At 34.8% G+C, this 22,850-nt stretch overlaps 2 protein-coding genes and 1 pseudogene across 2 annotated transcripts; all 3 read right to left on the bottom strand.

Moving 5' to 3' along the window:
- Positions 1–12,532: 12,532 nt before the first annotated feature.
- LOC143628849 (protein SAR DEFICIENT 1-like) lies at positions 12,533–15,950 on the bottom strand. The gene is made up of 7 exons (XM_077098320.1): positions 15,505–15,950; positions 14,838–14,913; positions 14,222–14,759; positions 13,695–13,855; positions 13,149–13,343; positions 12,946–13,042; positions 12,533–12,825 (listed from the first exon to the last, which is right to left on the bottom strand). The coding sequence occupies exons 1-7, from the start codon at positions 15,591–15,593 to the stop codon at positions 12,605–12,607; spliced, it is 1,377 nt and encodes a 458-aa protein (XP_076954435.1). The 5' UTR covers positions 15,594–15,950; the 3' UTR covers positions 12,533–12,604.
- A 1,980-nt stretch (positions 15,951–17,930) lies between these two features.
- Positions 17,931–18,329, bottom strand: LOC143628865 (secreted RxLR effector protein 161 pseudogene; annotated as a pseudogene).
- A 1,892-nt stretch (positions 18,330–20,221) lies between these two features.
- LOC143628848 (glycosyltransferase BC10-like) lies at positions 20,222–22,271 on the bottom strand. Its single transcript, XM_077098319.1, has 2 exons — positions 21,632–22,271; positions 20,222–21,001 (listed from the first exon to the last, which is right to left on the bottom strand). Exons 1-2 carry the CDS (start codon positions 22,214–22,216, stop codon positions 20,363–20,365), a joined length of 1,224 nt encoding a protein of 407 aa, XP_076954434.1. The 5' UTR covers positions 22,217–22,271; the 3' UTR covers positions 20,222–20,362.
- Positions 22,272–22,850: the final 579 nt, after the last annotated feature.

Genomic DNA, 22,850 nt, shown 5'->3' with positions numbered 1-22,850 from the left:
ATTATCGATGAAGTTCAGGATTTCGTAAACAAATCGAATATAGAAATAAAAGAACAACATTGAACGTTAAATGTCAGGAACCTTTATTAAATGATAGATAATAATGATAATACATCAAAACGACCCTCCGGGTCGGGTTTACAAATACGAATACAAATCGAAAATTGACGAATGTCACAAAAAAGGCAGTCCAAGCCTCAGTCTTGGGCTCTCCCTTTGATTCCTTTGGATATAAGTTAAGAATCGGTTTCAGATGTGATTGTGAGACTTTAGAGTAAGTCACGGGTTTCTTCGACTTTCGCTTCAGATACCCATCTCTAATAACTCCTGAATCCGTGTTTTTACAAATCGGTTGAACTAAATCAATCGGTTTGTGAGATACATTACGTTCATCAACTCGAATAACTCTTCGAGAATTTACGTTAGCAAACATGATGTGTGACTCAACGACTTGCATTTTCAAAGATTGTTGTCATTTCTTGTTAATGTCAACTAGAGGAACTGAATCCTTAGCTACACATTTTTAACAATGTGTCCATGCTCCCCACAAATAAAACACAAACGAGTGTCTACAAATTGTTGTGGCGAAACATAAGACAAATGTGAAGCCTTAGGTTGAACAGACACAACCTTTGGTGCAATAAAAGGAACTAAGCTTGAAACAGTGTTCTTATTAACCCTTTCGCTTTTGTAAAATCCAAGATTGGTAGTATTTGCAACACTTTCCAAACCCAAAGATTTAACAAACTTTATCGGTTTAAACGTGCTTGAATTCTGCTCTCTTGAGATGTAATCATTTTTTATTTCTTAAAATCATCCTCAAGTTCAGTTACTTTCGATGTGTCATCACTCTCAACGAGTTCAGGTTTAACCAAACTTAACGGGATATCCTTTTCAGAGAATACTTTATTTAATCCCTTGAGTTTGTAAACCCGACTTTGAGTTATTTAACATTCTTAGAAGGATTAATGAATCTCATTAGATCCTCATCAGAAACATTTTTTTCTGTCATTTTTACTTTAAGTTGAGATTTGGTATCAATTTAGGAGCTCTATGAATTCTGTGAACCGTAAACAGTGTTTTCAACATTTTGTGGTTCACACAAAATGTGATTCTTCGCAAAGATGTTTCCATTTTTTAGAATTACTTGTGGTTCATCAAGCTCCTCAATTGCCCTGTCAATCTCATTCTCAGTAAACACACAATTACTTTTAATATGAGAAGTTGATTTAATTGGTTTCACATTGACAGACTCAATAGGTTTTACTTTCTCCTCCTCTTTTACTTGATTTCCAAAGACAGTAGATTTAATTTCTGATAATACAAATTGAACAGTTTTACACTCAATTGTCTCGGGAATGCAAGAATAATCATTCTTAAAAGGTGGAGGTATTTCAACAAAGCCCAACCCTGCCTTACCATTCTTTTGATGAGAATTATTTCCTTCAATAATCTCATTGAAAAGAAATGAAGAATCTCAAAATTTACTAATTTTGTATTTTTAGTTCAAAGATTTCATTCTCCAATTTAGTAATACAGGTTCGAAGTTTCAGAATTTCTTGAAAATGTTGTTCAATGATTAATAACTTACAATCGACTCCTACTTTTAAATCATGGTTGCTTTCAAACAAGGTTTTAATCATTGAAGATGATTGTTCTAATGATTTAGTTGCTTGTATGTGGCACTCACAAATCATTATGAGTTCATTCACCAGTTGATCATTATGGTGAAGAGCAGTTTCAAGTTTACACTTGAGTTCACCACATTGATCACACTCGGTTTTAACAGCAGAATTTACGGTTTCTTTGCATTCATTCACTGATACTTTAAAAGAAGAGTTAGTACAAACCTCTTCAGTCTTTTCCATGTACGCGAAGTTGTCAACTTGACCAACCTTGCATCATCAGACTCTATTTCTGATTCTTTAAATAGATGAGTAAAGAACTAATGAGGAAAGTAAGTGAATGAATACTTTAAATAGTGAACGAATGAGGTTACTGTTGAAACAAATGAGTAAAGAACGAATGAGAAAAGATTTAGCGAATGCATCTGGTTAACGAATGTGAAACAGATAACGGATCAAGAAACGAATAAGGAAAAGTAAACGAGTGAGTTCATAGCGAATGAGATTGGTTAACGAATAGGAAGTTAACAAGTGGATGACAGCTGTCAGGTAGTTATAACCGCTTAGCGAATGAGCAGGTACTGTTTTAACGAATGAGCTATCATCTTAACGAACGAACATTCAAACTTCAAACTCAGGTCCAGATCTCAATCCAAACTTACTTTCGAACCAGTTCACCTCTAAACCTATATCACTATACTGGTAATCACAATCCGAATACACTCAAACACCTCCAAACCTCAAATCAGAACTTAGTCAATCAAATCAGACCTCAATACAAACTCCAAATGTTCCCGCCATAAACCTCAAATCACAATTAACACAATTAAAAAACTGAATACACAATTAACCCTATCAAAACCAATCAATAGGTGTTCATGATCAATCCTAGATCCATTTCAAGTTCACATAAGCAAAAAGACCAAGTTAATCAATCAATTAAAGTTATGTTGATGTCCGATACTATTACTCAAACAGTTGACCACTAAATTAATCAATTGATACTTAATTCAATACGATTACACTATGAATCAAGCCCCAATCAGAACGTCCAGCTCTGATACCAATTGAGAATGAGCATGGCGGTTCATGATCATCATACGGTTAACGACCTAGTTCTTATATATGTGATGTTGATTCATTATGGTCGAATATGATTACGAAAGTATAAGATCTGGAGAGAATTTGGCAGCGTAACAGTACAAATTCTCAAAATATACTTCGTTAACTTAGAATGATAATTACGGGGGTTTATATAGGGATTGATGTTCATTCATTAAATATCCTTAATGAATGAACACTCATTCGTTACATTCATACGTTATTCTAACGAAAGGACCCATTCGATCATCTCATTCGTTATAAGTCATAACGAATGAGGTAATACATTAGCGAATGGCCACATTCATTATAGGACATAACGAGTGTTCCTTACACGACTAACGGATGAGTCACATTCGTGACTATACAATTACCTAAATGCCCCTACACATTAATTTTAATATAATAATACATTAAACAAAGACCAAGATGCAAACCCGTGCACTAACACAAGAGATGTTTGTAATGAAAAACCTGGTGTGGAACTGAAGTTGCGTCTAATATATAATAGGGAGAAAGATGGAAGAACATACAATCTTCCAACCAAATTCAGAAGTTAATGTGTGTAAGGCCCCGTTCCCAGTAACCCTACTTTGGTGTTGGATTTACTCATAAACACAGTTCTAAAATCAAAGTTAATTAAAAACTTTCACGAAATAATTAAAACTTCATGCATTTCATTACAAAACATCGAATCTTGTCTTAACAACGTTAATCTTGTCTTAAAACATAACATAATAATTCATAGCATTTCTTCCCAAGATGCCAGTCTTCCAGTCCCTACCACGCGCCATCCTCAAGCCAGCTCCTTCAATCTATTTACTTGGATGCATACTAAAAGTCAGCTATGCTGAGTGAGTTCTAGTTTATCAAGTTATAGGATTATTCTTACACGTTCCTTTATTTACGTACAAATATTATTTGGTACTATTCTTGGCATTATTCTTACATTTTCTCACTTAGCATACAACTATTCTTACATTATTGCACAGATATTATAAGGGTCTGTCACCCAACCTCTTGCACAGATATCATAAGGGTCTACCGCCCAACCTCTTGCACAGATATTATAAGGGTCTGTCACCCAACCTCTTGAACCGATATCATAGAGTTGGCCACTCTATTCTTGCCCTGACTCTTTCATTATATTATATTTGACTCTTACAATCATATCTAGTCATCAAACTAAACACATACAAATTCTTACTACATTCTTTCTTTCTTGTCATAGGTATTCACCTTCATCATATATGTATATAAGTATATGTATATATATGCTTCTAGTCTTACAAGTATGCACACAGCCCCGAAAACATTTCAAAGAGAAATGGGGCTAGAACTCACCTATGGTCGGTTTCTCTCTGAGTTAATGGTAATGCCCTTCCTTAGCTAAGCTCAGCTAACTGTGTAACAAGTTACTAGTATCAATTATCTATTACTACTACTTCTTACATCTTAGTTAATGAAACCCTCAACTAACGGGGGTCCGGGGGCAGCGCCCCTGGTAGCGGGGTCTAGGGGCGGCAACCCCTAGAAAGGTCCAAGGGGCAGAGCCCCTGACTGGGGTCGAGCTTTATCAAAAATTTTTAAAAGAATTCGCACCAGAAAGTGAATCGGGTCACGTTTTACAACAATTTTTGAAAGAATTCGCATAGAAGAATTTGCATGAGAGAATTCGCTTCGCATGGCCATTCGCTTCGCATGACCATTCGCTTCGCATGGACCATTCGTTTCGCATGGCCATTCGCTTCGCATGAAAGAATTCGCTTTGCATGGCTATGCGATGCGATTTGTGGAAAGAATTTGCATGCAAAACCATTCGCTTCGCATGCCTGTGCGATGCGAATTCTGCTTCGTGCGATCATAATGCCTTTTCTTCGTTTTAACCATTTTGAAGCCATTTTTACTCCGTGACTCTTCCTTAGGACCCGATTTTACCCCTTTTTATGGGTTTTGGGTTGTACCAACATTGTATGCCCGTGTTTTACATAGTCCGGATATCACCTTTCCTTCCTATATCGCACCCATTAAGTCATGGCTCGTAAAGTTTGTATTTTTCTTTCATCTTACAGCGCGATCTATCATTATATTGGTTTGCATGTCGAATCAAACCTTAAAACTTAACTTTGCCGAAGCTTACCTTCTTGGTCTCGAGTTTGGGTTCGGATCTAAACAACCCGTGGATCTTAGAAGTGTTTCTTGTCGTTTGATGATGTTGAACACGAGATTCACCCTGCCTTTTTGCTCGAATTTGGATCCGGAATGCTAGAGAGAGAAGTGTGTGTGTTCTTGAGTGTGTGTGTGTGTGTTGTGAAAGATATGAAACGGAGAAATGGGGAGTGGTTGGGGTTTATATATGGGGTCCATGGGCCCTAGGGCCCATAACCCATTCTGAAGCCCAAATCCTAATCATAATCCAAACACTAATACACAATTAAATTAACGACACATAGTTAATAATAAAACTTTATGTTATTTATTATTCACAAAAATGCGGATGTTACAATGTGTTAATTGTAGGAGATGTTGAAGAATCTTATGAACCACGTGATATTATTGTGACCAAGATAGGTGGGAACTTAGAATATATTAGTGAGTTACACCCTGCATACATGCCTCTCCAGTATCCGTTAATATATCCTAATGGTGAGGATGGTTACTGAACTAATATCAAACATAGAGGTGTTGAAAATGATGATGGTAACAAACGACCATCTACTACAATGAGAGAGTGGTTTGCGTTTGCGTTTCTAATTCAAGGTAGAGTTGGCCAGTTCTCAATTCCTTTAAGCGCAAAAAGGTTATTACAACAGCTATTGGTTGATGGTTATAAAATGATTGAAAGTGAAAGACTATGTTTTATAAGAAACGAACAAAAAGAACTAAGATCATCGTCATATGAGAACTTAAAATGTCTTAAAGATAAAGGATGCTCAAATGTTTCAAAGGTTGGGCAGCGTATCATATTACCCTCTTCATTTACAGGAGGTGCTTGATATATGATGCAAAACCACTTGGATGCTATGGCACTTTGCAAATGGTATGGCTATCCAAATTTCTTTATGACAGTCACTTGCAATCCAAAATGGCCGAAAGATTCCTTCAAGACACGTTTCTAAAAGTAGATGATACACCTGATATTTTGTGTAGATGGTTTAAAATACATCTTGATTCTTTAATTAAAGATTTGAAGGATAGTTATATTTTTGGAAGACTTCAAGCAGTTACATATTCAATATCTATTAATAATCAAAAACTATTTTATACATATATTAATTTTAAGAACAAAAATTCCACTAATTTCTACATCGTTATTTGAATTTTTGTAGTTGTTTACGCAATGGAGTTTCAAAAGCATGGATTACCCCACGCCAATATTTGTTTGTTAACACAAAAAGAAGATAAACTCCTGAACGTAGAATAAGTTGACCCTTAAATTTGTGCTGAGATACTTGATAAATTAGAAGATCCAGAATTATATAGTCTTTTGTCTAAGTTCATGATGCATGGTGCTTGTGCATATTATAACAAACCTTGCTCATGTGTTATAGATAACAAATGCTAGAAAAATTTTCCAAAGAATTTCCAGGATGAAACTTCTGTAGACAAATGGCTTTTCCATTATATAGAAGATGTAACAATGGGAATTTTGTTAAAAAGTCGAATGTTATACTTGATAACAGAAGTATTGTTCCCTACAAGAAAAAACTTTTGAAAATATATTAGTGTCACATATATGTTTGGTGTAATCAAGGATCATCTATCAAATACCTTTTCAAGTACATAAACAAAGGTCCTGATCGTGCTACCATGTATTTTGCTAATGGCGTGGATGGTCAAAATAAAGCCGAAGAAAACATTGATGAGATCAAAGAGTTCTACGATTTTCGATATCTTTCAGCATGTGAGGCTTCATGGCGTATTTTTGCATATGATGTACATTATAGAGTTCCAGCGGTTATGAGGCTACCTTTCCACCTTCCTGGTAAACAACAAGTCATTTATGACACAGATGACGACAGTGAACATGTGTTGGAAAAAACAGACACTGTTTCATCTTCAATGTTTGAATTATGGATGGAATATAACAGAAATGATCAACAGACACACAAACTACCATACTCAGAATTCCCTACAAAGTTCGTCTGGCATTTAAGTACACGTAGATGGCAACGAAGAAAATCAGGCTTTTGTATTGGTAGATCACACGCAATATCTCCTGCTCTTGGAGAAGCATATTTTTAAGAGTACCTATAAATAGAGTGAAAGGTCCAAGGAGTTTTGAAGAAATACGTACCGTTAAAGGTCAGATATATGATACTTTCAGGGATGCATGTTAAGCCCTTGGATTACCTGATGATGACACAAAATATATCGAAGGAATTCAAGAAGCAAGCTTTTCAGGTCATTGGGAATCACGTGTATGAGTTCTTCTGGTGATTATGGTTGTTGAAGCTGTATTTGTCTGTATTCACCAAGACTTCGGTACCAGTCTCTAAGTCTTCCTTGACACCTGACCAATAATCTTATAAGGTAACTACCTAAGATCATTATTACAATGTTGACTACTGATAGTCTCTCAAGACCCCAACATGTATGGAACAGTACATGAAAACTCCTCTTAGAAAACATAATCTATAAGCAACGCAAACTTTTAAAATGTCCAAGTATGCCTTTCTTTAGTATTATTGTTAACTATAACCATTTAATAAAATATAAAAGATTATAGTTGCTTAAATATTTTACAGATTTAAGATTGACTGGAGATCAAATCAAGGATCTTACTTTGATTGAAATCCAGAAAATTCTACAAGGAAACAATAACAATTTAAGTAGATACGAAACGATGCCTTTTCCTGATGAAGAATCCGTATCGATTGTCAGTAACAGACTAATTTTTGATGAACAGTCTTACAATCAAGAAATTGAAAGAAATGAATTCTATAAGAGTTTTGGAACAATTACCTCCGAACAAAAAGAGATTTTTGAAATAATAACAAAAGCTGTTATAATGGTTTAGGCGGAATGTTTTTTGTTTATGGCTATGGTGGAACAGGAAAAATATATTTGTGGAAGAGGAGTCCTCATTCAGGTTAATCAGAATATGAAATCTTGAGTGTGCTATTCTTCCACCCGATAACGGTAAAGATGCAACTCACTTGATGCAATATTCAAAACAATATTACCTTGTGATCGTATTGTTGAAGTTAATGTCTTCTACAAATATGTTTTTCCTGTTTCACCATGCTTTTCAAGCTCTGTATATTCCACCATTGATGGCAAAAATATGAACTAATAATATGGGATGAGGCATGACACCCAAACATGCTTTTCAAGCTCTAGAGCTGAAAAGATGTGTTACAATCTAATTTATTATTTGGAGGAAAAGTCGTTGTCTTTGGAGGTGATTTTAGACAAATCCTTCCAGTCATTCAGAAAGGAAGTAGGCAACACATAGTAAAAGCATCTGTATGTTCTTCATATTTTTGCCATCAATGTTGTATTTTTAAATTTACAAGAAACCTGATATTAACAATTGGTCAATTATCTGCTGATATCGAGGAAACAAAAAAATTTGCATAACGGTTACTAGATATCAGAGAAGGCAAAGTCGGTGGTCCTAATGATAGTAGAGCAAAAAATAGAGATTCCAGATGATTTACTTATCAAAAAATGTGATGACCCTATTTCAAGCCTAATTCAGTTTGTCTATCCAAATATATATTTTGAACAACATTGAAGGCACTGATTACTTTCAGCAGAGGGTCTTACTTGCACCAACAAATGATATCGCTAATGAATTAAACGATCGTCTAATTGAAAGCTTTTAAGGAGAAACTGTTGAATACTTGAGCTAAGATTCTGTATAAAAGTATGATTATGTAGTAATGTAGATCCAACTTTCTATTCTACTGAGCTACTAAATGGATTAAAAATACCACGACTTCCAAACAATCAGCTAAAACTAAAAGTGGGAGTGCCAGTCATGCTTTTAAGAAATTTTGCTTAAAATAAAGGATTATGTAATGGCACTAGGCTTCAGATTGTTTCATTGGGTGCCCGTGTAAATAAGTTAAAATTCATTCAAGAGCTAATAATGGCGAAAGAATATCTATTCCTAGAATCGCTTTAACACCTCCCTACAAGAACATAGCATTCAAATTCCCGAGATGACAATATCATTTATCAGTTGCTATGATTATAAGCAAAAACCAAGAACAGTCATTAAATAGTGTTGTTTTATCTATATCTATAATATATATAAAACATTTTAGATGGACAATACGTCGTTTAACAATCTCCGGTGAGACGCCGTATATCATAATTATACCTACCGCTGGCCACCACTTCAATTACAATCAGTGAAGCGTTACACACTCCAATGGCAATCAGCAACTTAACTGAATGACGATTGGTTACCAACATTGAATCCTAATTGGCTACTTCAATTGCAGTATGTAACGATTAAGATTAATTTGAATGGTTCAATTGATTACGACGATTCAGTGGTTCAATTCGATGGTTATGGGATTACTTCAATTGAGCGATTGGTTACCCACCCACTGCTTTTAAGTAGGCAAGTAATAATGTTCTGCTCTTTTTTGTCATGTCCAAAACCTAATCTAAACCTAATTGGTATTTTAAAATATGTTTTTTACACAGGTTTTGTAAGCAATTGCAAGGATTGATCTTTCGGTTTCTACCCGGCAGGTATGTTCTATGCTTAATTTTGATTAAGAAGGTTGTTGAGAAGAAAGGCAGCGCATAATCATTGGATTATGGGTTTTTTTTGTTTTTGTTGATTTCGACTATTGATGTGTGTGTGTAGAACATTGGTAGTTGTTTTTTGTTTTTAGTTGGTATGCTAGAAACACAGTTAGTATGGTATGTTAAATATATTTGATTGCTACAATAACCTTTTAATATATTACTGTTTGAGATACACACACCTTGAATATTGCTTGATCAAATACTATGAAGATTCATGGGGAATAAGGTGTCAGGTTACCATTGTTATATTTTTGATAATTTACCTTTTCTCAAAATCAACTTTTTGACCTGATTATATTTTGACTCAAACAGCCTGTTTTACCCTATTCCCTGACACACCAGTTTTGCAATGTGCAGATTAATACGACAACAGAAAGAGATTATGTGAACATTAACTAACTACTCCCGGCTTGTATAGTACACTAGAAAGTAGAAACTAGAAACCATACAAATTTTTGATTAAGCGTGAAAATGTATACAATGATTAATTAGTCGTACATATATTTATAATTGTGATTATATCATTAACTGACAGTTTACTATCTATGGTCAAAATTGCAGTCTTTAAGGATTGCAGGTATTGTTGATATCAATGGATGGCTTTGTATTTCATTTGACAAAGTAAGGTTCTAATTACATGTCTTTTCATGTAATTCAATGAAAATCTGTTTTTTTAGCAGCCGGAAGAAATCTATGCTGAAAATCAAGCACAACAATCATGGCGAGCTGCAGTTGAACATGGTGGTTCATATGAACAACAACACCAACATTATCATCCTCAGTCTCAGGGTTTTTTCCAGCCTTTGATTGCAATCCCAATTTGCAAATCGGGTAAACATGTAGATAGGGCTGCTCATGAGTCGAGTTAGGCTAAAATTCTAAAACAGAGCTGAAATTGTGAGCTTGGCTCGGTTTTAATGATGCAGAGCGAGAAGAATTTTTTTTAGTAAAATTAGAGCCCTAAATGGTGGAATTTGAGTCTGGGAGCTGGGCAAACTACCTACGGTCGTTTGCAATGCGGTCCGGCTCAATAGACCTTTTCATCCACTCGTACCTCCACTCGAAGCCCAAGTTATACCCTTTTTATCATTAAAGTATATCTAAATACATGTTTGTTTATTTTATTGTTGATGTCTCAACAGCCCTACAAATTAAAATGCGAGATGAGACAAATGTGTACGGTTGGTTATCAACAAAACATAACCGGTTATCAACCGACACATATTCAAAGACAATAATATCCCTTATTTAGTATATAATGTTTGTTGCAGGTTTTAATATTGCGTGTTTACATACTGCTTCTCAGCATTCAGAACACAGAACATGTGCTTGAAGAGGATTTGTTTCCTGTTTCACTTTCGGTTAAGGAGAGATTCAAGCGCTAGATTTTTCCGTATCCAGATTCGAAATCGGCTTACAAGAATGGCATCCCCCCCCCCTTTAGCACGCTCATTAGTAATGATTAGGCACTACCGACTGATGCAAAGTTACCTGGCTCTTCACACGAAAGAAAAGGTTTATAATATTTTTTTTTTGGCTGCAATATTGAACAGATAGCATTACATACATATCAAAAAATCAAGAACATGAAAGCAACGGTTTAAGATGTTTTTTTTTTTCATCTCAAATCTGCAATTGATTAATGCCATCTTCATGTCAAGAGCACGAACACCAACATTCCTGTTTTGTTAATGAACGAACATGAACAAAAGCATATGTTATATTGCATTATCATGTTCGTGCTCATTAAAGTTTTGAGGGTCTGATTTTGATCTCAATGGTAGTTCAGGAAACAAAAGTGTAGGTTAACAACAATTATTCACTATTTTGAATGAATGCTAATCTGTAACTAATTTGCATGATCAATGGAATCAAAACTGTCATACATGCCAAAATTGTTTATGATTTTATATTTAAATATTTTGTTAGTTTCTTGAGTATGTATTTATTAGTGTCTGTACGAGCAGACTAATTATATTGAGATATTCAAATGTTGACTTTAAAATGTCAAACAATGGATTCAATATTAAATACGGTTTTGGAAATCTCTAACGCCATGCCCATGTCAACAATAAAATATATTCAAATTATGTATAAGAGACAATATTAAGCAGTTTTGTGGTTACTACTAAATTCATAACCTGGAATATTTGAACATACGCTGTTTGTGTTCGTTTTAGTTTTCAGGTTCGAATTTTGTTTCGCATGTTCATTATCTGTTTCTACTTCTATTTCTTATTTAGTTATTTATAAGCAGTATGCAGTATGTGTGTAACATTGTATCACTCCAATTTAGTTTCTAGGACAACTGGTGGAGCATATATTTGTGAAATAGGGTAGGGTCGGTTTATGCATTTTATTAGCTGGTACCTTCTTAATTTAAGCTCTTTGCATATGCATTTTATTAGCTGGCACCTTTTAGTTATACTTCAGTTTGTAGTTTATATTATGGGTCATATGTTTTAGATGGTACGGTTTGGCTTTTAAAAGACAAAATTTAGTTCTTTACATTTTAAATAGGTCATGTGTTTTGAATGGTGGCAGTTTGACCATGTAAAATCGACCATGGAAATCATTTACCAAACACTACCGATTGAATTCTCATTGCGTCCTCGTCGCAACTCGTGGGCTCTCCTACTAGCATCTAAAGAATGATGTTTTATCTCATGGACAACTATATGTTGCGCTATCAACATTTACAAGCAAAAAAAGTTTGAAGATTCTTATTCAAGACAAACATGGTAAACAAACTAATAAGACAACTAATGTTGTGTTTAAAGAGATATTTTCTTACCTAACCTAAATGTGAATTGGTTATATTATTATCTATTTGTTCTTTGTAATATATAACATCTAAGTCCATAATCTCAATCAGCTATATATGTTTTAGTATCTATCATGATAGTTCAAACTAATATAAAATTTTCTCATATAAAATCAGCTTTGCATTTATCATATATATAAAAGTAAACCGCACAACACACGGGTTAAAAACTAGTTATATTATATTATTGACATGATCCGTTTTCCCCTACATTATCGTCAAGACATCGTTATTCTTGCTATATACAAATTTCCATGTTGATTATATAAACAAATCAAAAGTATCAATCGATGAACTTATATGTAGCGGATAGTTCTCCCTGTGATGATGATTCCGAGAAGTTGTAAGCCTCAGGAGAGTAATAATAAGCTGAACTCACTAAACTAGCATTGTCATGGTTTGAGACAAATGCCAGCTCAGTGGTCTGACCTGCCCGGAAAACTCGGCCATCATATATCCCCATTGCTATGGCACAGTTACTTGGTTGTTGATCCACCATATCACCTATTTATTATAGACCACATTTATAAGAAAACAATTTCAAGATAACAAATACATGCAAATCTAGTTAGCGGGCGGGTTTTTTAGTACATTATTACTAGATTTAGTGAATATATTTTGTACCTTGTGTTAGAAGTGGGGTGTCATTCAGAAGGCCATCAACTATTTCTAATGAGTTCCATTTTTGATAAGCATCTGTAACAAATTTCTGAATGTACGTCTGTAACGAAAATGGTTAGTGAATTGCACACTTTCTGATTTTAACAATCAAATTGTTCTATGAAGTTTTTCAAATCGAAATTATAAATGAAAAGAATAATACGAACCCTATTTAGCCTTGAAAGATCTCTGCCATTGAAAGTTTCTCCATTGATTACTGCTTTGGATACTTGACATATAGGGTTGAAGAAGATGATATGGTTTGGTCCACGTGATACATATAGCTTGTTATCAAGAACGCATCTTCTCGCATGATTAATGGTTACTTCCCACATTTTATCCGACATCCCGAGTCCCAAAATCTGTTGTAAAGAACATTAATTCAAGAAGCACGTGTAACGCAAACGCAACTACAGATGAGATAATATAATACCGTTTATAAGTGAGGTTATTGTAAGCTTTCACAATACGAAGACAAAACTCTCTTTGACATACTATTGATAAACAATATATAACACTACAATTATATCTTCTAGTTATGATAACAAAAGAAAACTTAATTAAATTATTACAAACCATAATTTATCAATCATATATCTTATATTTAATTATTTAATAATTGTATTATTTCTAGAATTGTAGAATTTCATCTTTTTACTAATTTCACAACATTTCCGATATACAGTAGAACCCATAAGTTAAAATGAACATACCCTTCTAAGCTTAGGCTCATTGACAACAGAAAGCCTTAAGAAATCTTGCACGGTTTTGATATCATTGATAGCGAGCTTCTTATGGAATGCTCCATCTTTTCCGATCTTCTCCAAACGCCACACATCATCCTCAAGCATTGGCGGGTGATGCTTCTTGTACACTACAGATAATTATAGAAGATCATGTACATCATAGTGCACATCGGGCATACATAAAATCATGAGTTGATTTTGTTAATACATTTTTTTTATTTATAATATTGTTAATGTTTTATCTTTATAATTAGTTGGTTAGATTTATCATTGTTTTTATTCTTATAATTTCTAAAGAGATCCGTTTTTAGTTCTTTAATAAATATAGAAAACATTATTTATTGAATTATAGAAAACATTATTTACCAATGAATTGTTTAAACTTTCAATACCTACATTTGGTAAACTAATATCCATAATTAAGACCAAACATGTCACCCTTTTGTTAATAGTGTATTCTCGTGTACTATAAGATCTAGAGAATGAAGACATACATTCGCCACGATGATCTTTAACCACAAACGCTTCCGTCATAGCTTCCCGTATAACAACTTCATGGCTCGATCCTTGAACAACTCGGGCTGCAATTCTGAACTTTCTACTTCGAATCCAGCTTGAGTTATCGGTTAACTCAATATCTCCAAGGGTAACAGCACCATCCTTCATGGTAACACTTACATCACCAGCAAGCAATGGTCTTTTACCTCTTCTTTCCTTCACAATATTCTTTTCAAACTCATCACTTGTCCATATGTTACCATCTGCAGAAGGGAAATCCCCATCTAACACAACAATTTGTAACTTTAGAGTACCAACAATAATCGATTCTTGATCGTTGTTAATATCAGCAAGATATATTTCAAGAGGGTTGCCATCTTCATCTAGTATTTTGGTTCCTGTGAATATTGGGAGTGTAAGATGCTTTCTAAACTTGAGCTGCATGGTTGAGGGTTCGAGTGATTTGTAGCGCAAGGCATTCGAGTTAGCATAAGATAATGTTCTTCTTAGACCATTCTCAACCTCCTCATGCACCTATTTTAAGATTAAACATGAAAAGGGAAACAATATGAAATTATAATCAACGAAGAGTGGATAGTGTACTGATCATACCACTCTTCGAAGCATCGGCTCTAACACTGTGCAAAAATTTTGTACGAAATTCAACTTAACAACTTCCCCTATTGCACTGTCCAAAATTAAAAACTCAATTAATATTTCAATTTTAATACATGCACATACTGAGAATACTAAAATTGTTGACGTATATCTTGGTCATTAAATATCGCGAAGGAAATTAGCAACATATTTGGGTTGATCGTTCTTTTACACGTATTGACGAACTGTACCATTTGCAACTGATATGTTACAAGCTAGTTTGCAACCTCATTTGTTATCGACGAAATTTGGGACATATTTGGTATAACATTGCTTGGAACGGACTTTCGTCTTTTTATGTTCTGCTATATATTTAATAAAATAGTTCTTACATTCAAGTTTTTCTTGTTTACAAGTCTGTGTCTGATATTGTTGTTAGTATTTTGTAGACCACCACAATTTGTAGTCGTCACAAATTCCTTCACAAGAATTAGCATAAATAATTTTGTCACAAAATAGTCGCATTATAACGAACAGATTTGATCGTCACAATACTTTTTGTTTAATTAACTAATAATTTTTGCATTTCTACAAGTTGATAAGATGAGTATAATATCATTACAATAGATAGAAAATATAAATCAGGTCACTAAAATCATATGCAATGAGTTACAAGACTTACGAGGCCAAAGACGGTGTAGCTCGCTGGCGTCTTTGGTTTTGGCAATATTGGTCGGAGTCCTGTTGGTCTAAAAACCTTTTACCGGTCATTTTGATATCTAAAACACTAATCGGATGCCAAAAGATTTTGGACAATTATGTATACCAGTGTTTGGAGAGAATGTGAATTTAAAGGTTAAGAAAAGGTGATGTAGAAAAAAGTGAAGCTGGAAGTTTCATGGAATGTTTTAGGAAAAGAGGTAACCTTTGTGGGATGGTCGTAGGAAATACCAAAATAAGGTTGATAAATATTATAGACGTAGACTTGCTTTATGAAGTCAACCCTTAAGTCTCCCCCACCCCTCCTATAGATCTCCAAGTAAAAGACAATTTAAATAATGTTGACAAAGATTGTTTCCGAAGTAATGGAACCAGTCAAGAGCTAAGTGAAAATAAAAAGGCTAATAAAGTATTGATCATTTTGACTTTTTTTGATAAGATATTGATTAGTCATCTCCTACATTTTTTCCATGTTATTTCTGTAAAGTTTCTTGTGGAATATTTCGTATTATGTCACACAACTTCTTTAAAGAAATAATTCATAATTGGAACAATTTTCCACGACTATTTAACAAAATGTGCATCTCACAACCTTTTATTATTACAAGAACGGTATTAGTTTGATGATGAATTCATGATTTCTATTGAAAATTATGACTGTTTAAATAGCTACAGATATAGATACGAGATACACCAACTATATTTATCTAGTTATTTGAATACAATATGAATCATAATTATACTAATACTATAAGTTTTGCTTTATCTTGATTACTTGAATTATCCTTAATACATGTTGTTTATCCTTTGTTAGATCATGAAACAAAAAAATTAGAAATAATAGAAGTTAGCGATGAATCGGGCTTGTGTTTAACACAGTTCCCTTAAACAGATTCGCGGTCAGTTCTCAGGGTACACGTACCGGTTCTAACACATCCGCAACGTGTTGCCGGACTTGATAACTTGCCTGAAACAAAATTAATATAATGCTGCAGAGAAGTTGAGAATGTTGTGTCTGTTTGGTGTGTCTTTGGCTGAAGCATTTGAACTGGTTTTATAGCCAGAAAGTCATAACATAAATCAAACTTCATAATGATTATTAAGGTGTAACAAAACAGAATAATGATCATTTGTGCAACATTTGAAAACGAAATTAATAATAATGATAATAATAATCATTAAGAAAATAATTATCATTAATAATCATTTGACCAACTTCAGTTATGAAATTCTCAAAAACAAATGCAAAAAATTGCCTCACGCGGGCTCGGGTTTTCGGAGCTGCATTCGTGTCCGCGGGACGTGCGGGCACGCAAGAGTTCGAAGGATTTTAGTCCTGAAAACTAATTTTGCACCCGCCCATGCGCGCAGGTAGGAGTTGTAGTCAAACACATCACAAAGCTTCAAATAAGTAGTAAAGGTAGCACCTTATAAACCACTCTCTACTTTGTTCTCCAACCGACGTGGGATAAGGTTTTTCCACTTCCATTTTTAAAACATTCATTCACACACACATATACCCAAACTTCCAACAATCCCCCACATTAATGGAGGTCGAAACAACATTATTCCGATTAGATTTCAGCAGTTGAATCTTGCATAAAATAGGTAGATGTTACTCTTTGAACCTTTGCTTATGAAGCGCACTTAGTCCACTCTTAGTAGACAGCTATGTCTTTGAACTCATCTGTCGTTTGTGTAGACGACAATACACTTCACACAAGACTCTCCCTGACAAAGTCAAGTCCTCATAGTTATGTTTGTCATGGTCATGAACATGAGTCTGGTTCTGCGAGAGCCATTAAGTATTGTGCCCCAACAATACCCTTCGAAGCGACTTCACTTCTCTCTCACATAGGTGATTCACCATGTATGGTTACCTTAGTCGAATCGTTAAAAGCCATAGGCTTAGCCTCACACTTGTCACTTTTAGGAATGGACTAGGAAGTTTACCAACCATGTAGTAAACTGCCTTTTTAAATACGTAGGGTTATCCCCCCCACAGTGACCTCATTATTTCATACAATTAGGTTTTCCTATTGAACTCAATTCTTGGGATCTCCAGTCTGTTGAGTTAGGTTTCCTTCGTATGAACCTTTAATTTTTCAAGGGCTTTAGTCCTATTTCCATGGACGACATCTGAACTAACTCTCTACTTAGGCATTTTGTTAACGGATCCGCAATATTATCCTTTGACTTCACGCAGTCAATAGTGATAATTCCTTTAGAGATTAGTTGTCGTACTGTATTATGTCTACGTCTAATATATTCTTTCTTACCATTATACATTGTGCTATGAGCTCTGCCAATTACCGATTGGCTATCACAATGTAAACAAGTGGTCGATGCTGGCTTAGGCCATCTTGGTATATCCTCAACAAATTGACGTCACCATTCTGCCTCTTCGCTCGCTTTATCTAGGGCGATAAGTTCTGATTCCATCATGGATGTAGCTATAACCGTTTTCTTAGACGATTTCCACGATATAGCAGCACCTCCAAGTGTGAATACATACCCACTTGTTGCTCTGGAATTATTTATGTCAGATATCCAATTTGCATCATAGTGTCCTTTGATAACTGCCGGATATCTGTTATAATGCAACCCGTATTCCCGAGTGTATCTTAGGTACCGAAGCAACCGACTCACACAGTTCCAATGAATTGAACTTAGGTTGCTCGTGTATCTACTTAGCTTGCTCACAGCATATGCTAAGTATGGTCTAGTACAACTCATAAGATATATCAAGTTGCCGATATTAATCGCGTCATTATTGAGTTTCTTCATAGTATCGTGTCACCATTATTAAATAGTTTTGTTTCTTTATTTCTTATAATTGTCAGATTGATCATTGTTAAATTGATAAGTGTAATTGTTATGTATGCGATAGAATAGATTTTTATTGTACTCATGATCGCATGTTCTTAATAGGCCATTGTATATTGACTGAAATTTAATGAGACCAATTGAATTGACCATTGTTATTGCCTTTTATTTGACCTCAGTATTAGAGCATTTATCCACCTATGGGGACATAGGGATCGAGGAACCTTTGACGTGCTCTATCTGTGTGGAGCGATTAGTCCACAGCGTCTCTATTTTATAGTGCAATGAGAGGACTTACTGATTACTGAGAGGCGTATGGATCGATCATAGATAAATTGTTGCTGGAGTGAGATGGTTAGGTGTGTGTGCACACATTCCTGTCTCACTTAATTATTGGTGTATTAGTCTACAGCTAATGTACATACTGTATTGTTACTGTTACTGTTACTGTTATTGTTGATGGCTCACATGGGTATTTCCATAATAGATTGTTATTGTATTGATTCATAACTGATTGTTCAGCGTATAGTGTCATTTGTTATCGTTTAATTGAAATCGTAGGTGTTTAAACATATTATATTTGCTTCTTTTCTGATTCTTCATTGTGTCGTAGCGTTCTTAATCGTCTATTGTTATTGCTACTGTTTCCTCCGTTACTGGGCAATTTTTGCTCACCTGTGTTTCTTTGTTATGTGTTTTCTTGTATTTGTTACAGGTACTCAAGGGAACAGGGAAATGTGTGATCAGAGAGTAAAAGTAAAAGACTAGAAGTTGGGAATCGAGGAACTTAATATTTTTTTTTGAGTTAAACAACTTTATTTTCATTTTTGTCGAGTACTTTTAATTTGAATGTTTTTTGACCGTTGTGCGGTTTTAAATTAGGTTTAAGACTTTAATGAAAACGCATTTAATGTCAATAATTACCGTATCGAGTGACACGTCAGCCCTAATCTGGCCGAGGTGTTAAAGTGACGGTGCTAGAACGTCTAAAAAAGCATGTACCTGATGACATAAATAATAACATATTTAAACGGCGTTTACTTGATCGGTAAAACTCAAGCGTGTTGTGGTGACGAGTCGACGCAAATTTTTTCAGTTTCGGTTACCCAGCCTCCTTTGAATAATGAAAACCTTGTTGAGTTGTGTAAACCCATCAAACACATTAATTAGTCGACCTACTCTATATATTAAATCACATTTTTTTTTAATATCTAGTCACGGGGAATACGTTTAGCCTAACCCCATTCGTACCTTTATAATCCTTTTAATAATGCAAGTGTTGTTGTAAGTAACCAAGGCTAGGTTTAGCGTAGTTTGTATTTCATATAATTGAATTTTGTAATGCTTTATTTTCTTATTTTTTATTTAACTTGAATTATTTAATTGTCTAATTTCTTATTTTTTATTTAACTTTGAATTATATTTTATTGTTTAAACATACATGAATATAAAAAAATATGTAAAAGGTAATTTGATTTATATAGATTAGTTGTAGAAGTAGGTAATAAAGTAACGATAATATGGTGTATGTTTGAAAAACGGTGTATCATAGTATGAAAAATGAATGTTTTTTTTTTAAGTTCTTATTTTAATGTGGTGGTTTGTGAGGGTTTTGATCAAAGTGCTTAGTATTGCGGATGCTCTTTAGACGCTCCTCATTGTTTGTCACGTTCCCTGTCCCTTGAAAATGAGGGAGGCCGGTAATTCACTATTCCAAAGGAGGTGGATGAAGCTCAGGTTTGATCCTGAAATCTCCAGGACAGATTCTATCTTCTTACCACTATATATGTGACATGGGGACTGCTTGTTAATTTAATGCTTTTAACATTCAGAAAAGTTTATGGAAGATGGTAAAAAGACAAGAAAATAAAAAAAAAAATTATGAATGAGTGATCGGCTTTCATGATGTTTTAAAACATATACCCACTAAACCAAAGCCAAACTGAACACACGTCTCTCGGTTGAAATTTAATTAAGGTTTTACATGTTAAACTTCAAAAATGCATTACCTCAGAAGCAAGCTCTAATAACCTAAACAAAGAACTTGGTATAAACTTCCTAGCAAACAAGAAACACACCCTTGTAGGTTCTCCATTGTACATACACTCGGTTCCATTCTGCATTTGTTTCAATAAATCAACTGTCACCTCCCACCTTCCAAACCTGTACGGATGAGGTCCCCCTTTAGACCAGTCAACATATGTCAACGATCGATCCGAATTTACTAGCGGGTACTCAATATTCAAGAATGTTGGGATGTAATGTTCATCTGAGTAACAAGCAGGCTTGCAGTAGTCTCGAAACAATGGGTAATATTTCTTGTCACATATGACCTCTAGGGCTAAGTGACGGTCCACTTCAAACCATTGGGACCCTTTTCGCCATTGTTGTAATGTTACGACTGGTTCCATGTTATGGTCATATCGTCCACGCCCAACCGGCCCTTCTTGGTCATAACACTCAACAAAAGTTTTTCTGGAGTTGATGAGATATGAGTAAATGGTTGAGAAGTTGTAAAGGGGAATGCATGCCTCAGAAAGAAGGACAAATCTTTCGTTTGAAAAATCGAGTAATGCACTTGCTAGCAGCCGTCGCTCGGCTTCCACCATGCTTATTTCTCCCCAAGTAACGACCTGCGCACAAAGTATACACTGTATTTTATTTTGAATTTACTACTTAGGTGAAACTTTATCATTACTAAAGGCTCACATGCTAATAAAAACGTACACTAAATGACTTTAGTAACAAAAGATATGTAGATGTGGAATTCTTTAAGGTGAGTAAGATTTTAACCATTCAACATATCATCGCTTCAATGTGAAATTAAAACTTATGCTAATTTAACTACAAAAACGCTTGTAACATTGGAATGTGCGTCATTCCAGCTAGGCTCTTGCCTCTTGATGAAAATATGAGGGTTCATATCCTGGCATTGGCTATATTATTGGTGAAATTTAGGAGTAGTAGTAGATGGGTGTGTAAAAAAACTTAAGTTGTTAAAGTCAGTAGTTTGAAAAATTACTAATGTGAAACAAACTATACAAATAATGATCCTTAACTTTCCCCAAAAATGGATCATTTTCTCTTATAAATTAAAATATAAATTGTTGCGTGTCCCATATGTAACTTGATGAGTATATTTGTGGATGTTGTTTCAATACTTAGGTTGCTTTTGTTTCTAGAGACATTTGTTGGATATAAATAGCCAAGAAAATTAAAAGACAGGCCAAATGAAAGAGAGATTTAATCCGGTATGAACATACCTCACTTGGAATTCGTCTTCCTTGAAATATAGGCTCTGGAGCCACTTCACCAACATAGTATGGTTGAGTATGAACATAAATGGAGTAAAATCCTTTATAACCTCTAAAGAACCTAGCCCAAAGGGGAGACAAGGGTAACCTTCCTCTAACTAAGAACATGAAAGCAACCTTTGGAATCTTCTTGAATGGAGTCTTGCGTATTCTAGGCACCATCGACGCTCTCCAAAACAACTCTTCGTCGGTCATGCTGTGTAAAAATGCGCTTGATGCAGCGGGTCGTGGTGTTTCGGATTCCTCTTTTGGTTCTTCTTTAACACTCTTGTTGGTTGTGTTATTGACCACAATGTTTGTGGGGGAGGTGGTGCTCTCTTTTGGGGTTATCACTTGAGGATTTATAGGGTAGAGTCTTGGTTGGTCTTCAAAATTGGAGGGATCTTCAAGTGAAAAATATTGCTTCTGTTTTGAGTTTAAGGGTATACTATAAAGGCAAAAGATTAGTGTAGCCCCAAGCCCTATGCCACATACAAGTATCACAAAATAAAGGGCTAATGTTTTCAGATGCAGTTGTCTAATTTCTTTCTTCATCTAGAGACACAACACTAATCACAACTCCCAAAAGATCAAAACAAGAAATGCACCAATCAATTCCTTAACATGAACTAGACTGGTTTTGAATGCGGGCTATTTACATAAATCAATCTCTATCTCTATTTGATATGATCCTTTTGGCACTAATCTTACCGGATCATGACACGCTACAACTATCAAGCACCCGAAAAGATATGTAAAAATGTAACTCTGATCATAAAATGTGAAATGTAGATCAAGTAGAAGATGCAATATCCTTATGATCAAGGGATCAGCTCTATACAAAGAGCTGTAAAAAAGGTGCAAATGGCTAATATGACAACCTTTTGATGTACCCAGAGAACATGCTAAATTTAATTGGAAAGAAGGTTGTTTCTTGTGATGAAAAATGACAAAACGATCGATAGATCGTTGTGGAATCCACCCAAAGGAATGCAACAACAAAATGATGATGATGGAAACGAGGAAAGAGATCGGCCAGAGAGAGGAGAGTGGTGCCATGTGGTAGTTACTAGTCCAAAAGTAGGTATTACATCCACAAATTAAGGGCTGCCAACAAGTTGTCTCATTACTTGGCAAGGTTACAATTTTTTGGGTCTAGATGTTGACATCTAAAGAGACGAGAAGAAAG

This window comes from Bidens hawaiensis, unplaced genomic scaffold (assembly GCF_021521415.1).
Source record: "Bidens hawaiensis isolate Kalapana, Puna unplaced genomic scaffold, B.hawaiensis_p1.1 tig00005079_1, whole genome shotgun sequence".
Taxonomy (NCBI): domain Eukaryota; kingdom Viridiplantae; phylum Streptophyta; class Magnoliopsida; order Asterales; family Asteraceae; genus Bidens; species Bidens hawaiensis.
The sequence above is the reverse complement of the archived record's forward strand: the minus strand, read 5'-3'. Positions and strand labels throughout refer to the sequence as shown.

Coding starts and splice junctions, on each gene's coding strand:
- LOC143628849 (XM_077098320.1), bottom strand. CDS start 15,593: ATGACCGGTAAAAGGTTTTTAGACCAACAGGACTCCGACCAATATTGC. Junction 14,760..14,837: donor AGCCGATGCTTCGAAGAGTG/GTATGATCAGTA, acceptor ATCTTAAAATAG/GTGCATGAGGAGGTTGAGAA. Junction 13,344..13,694: donor ATGAGCCTAAGCTTAGAAGG/GTATGTTCATTT, acceptor TCTTTACAACAG/ATTTTGGGACTCGGGATGTC.
- LOC143628848 (XM_077098319.1), bottom strand. CDS start 22,216: ATGAAGAAAGAAATTAGACAACTGCATCTGAAAACATTAGCCCTTTAT. Junction 21,002..21,631: donor GAAGACGAATTCCAAGTGAG/GTATGTTCATAC, acceptor CTTTGTGCGCAG/GTCGTTACTTGGGGAGAAAT.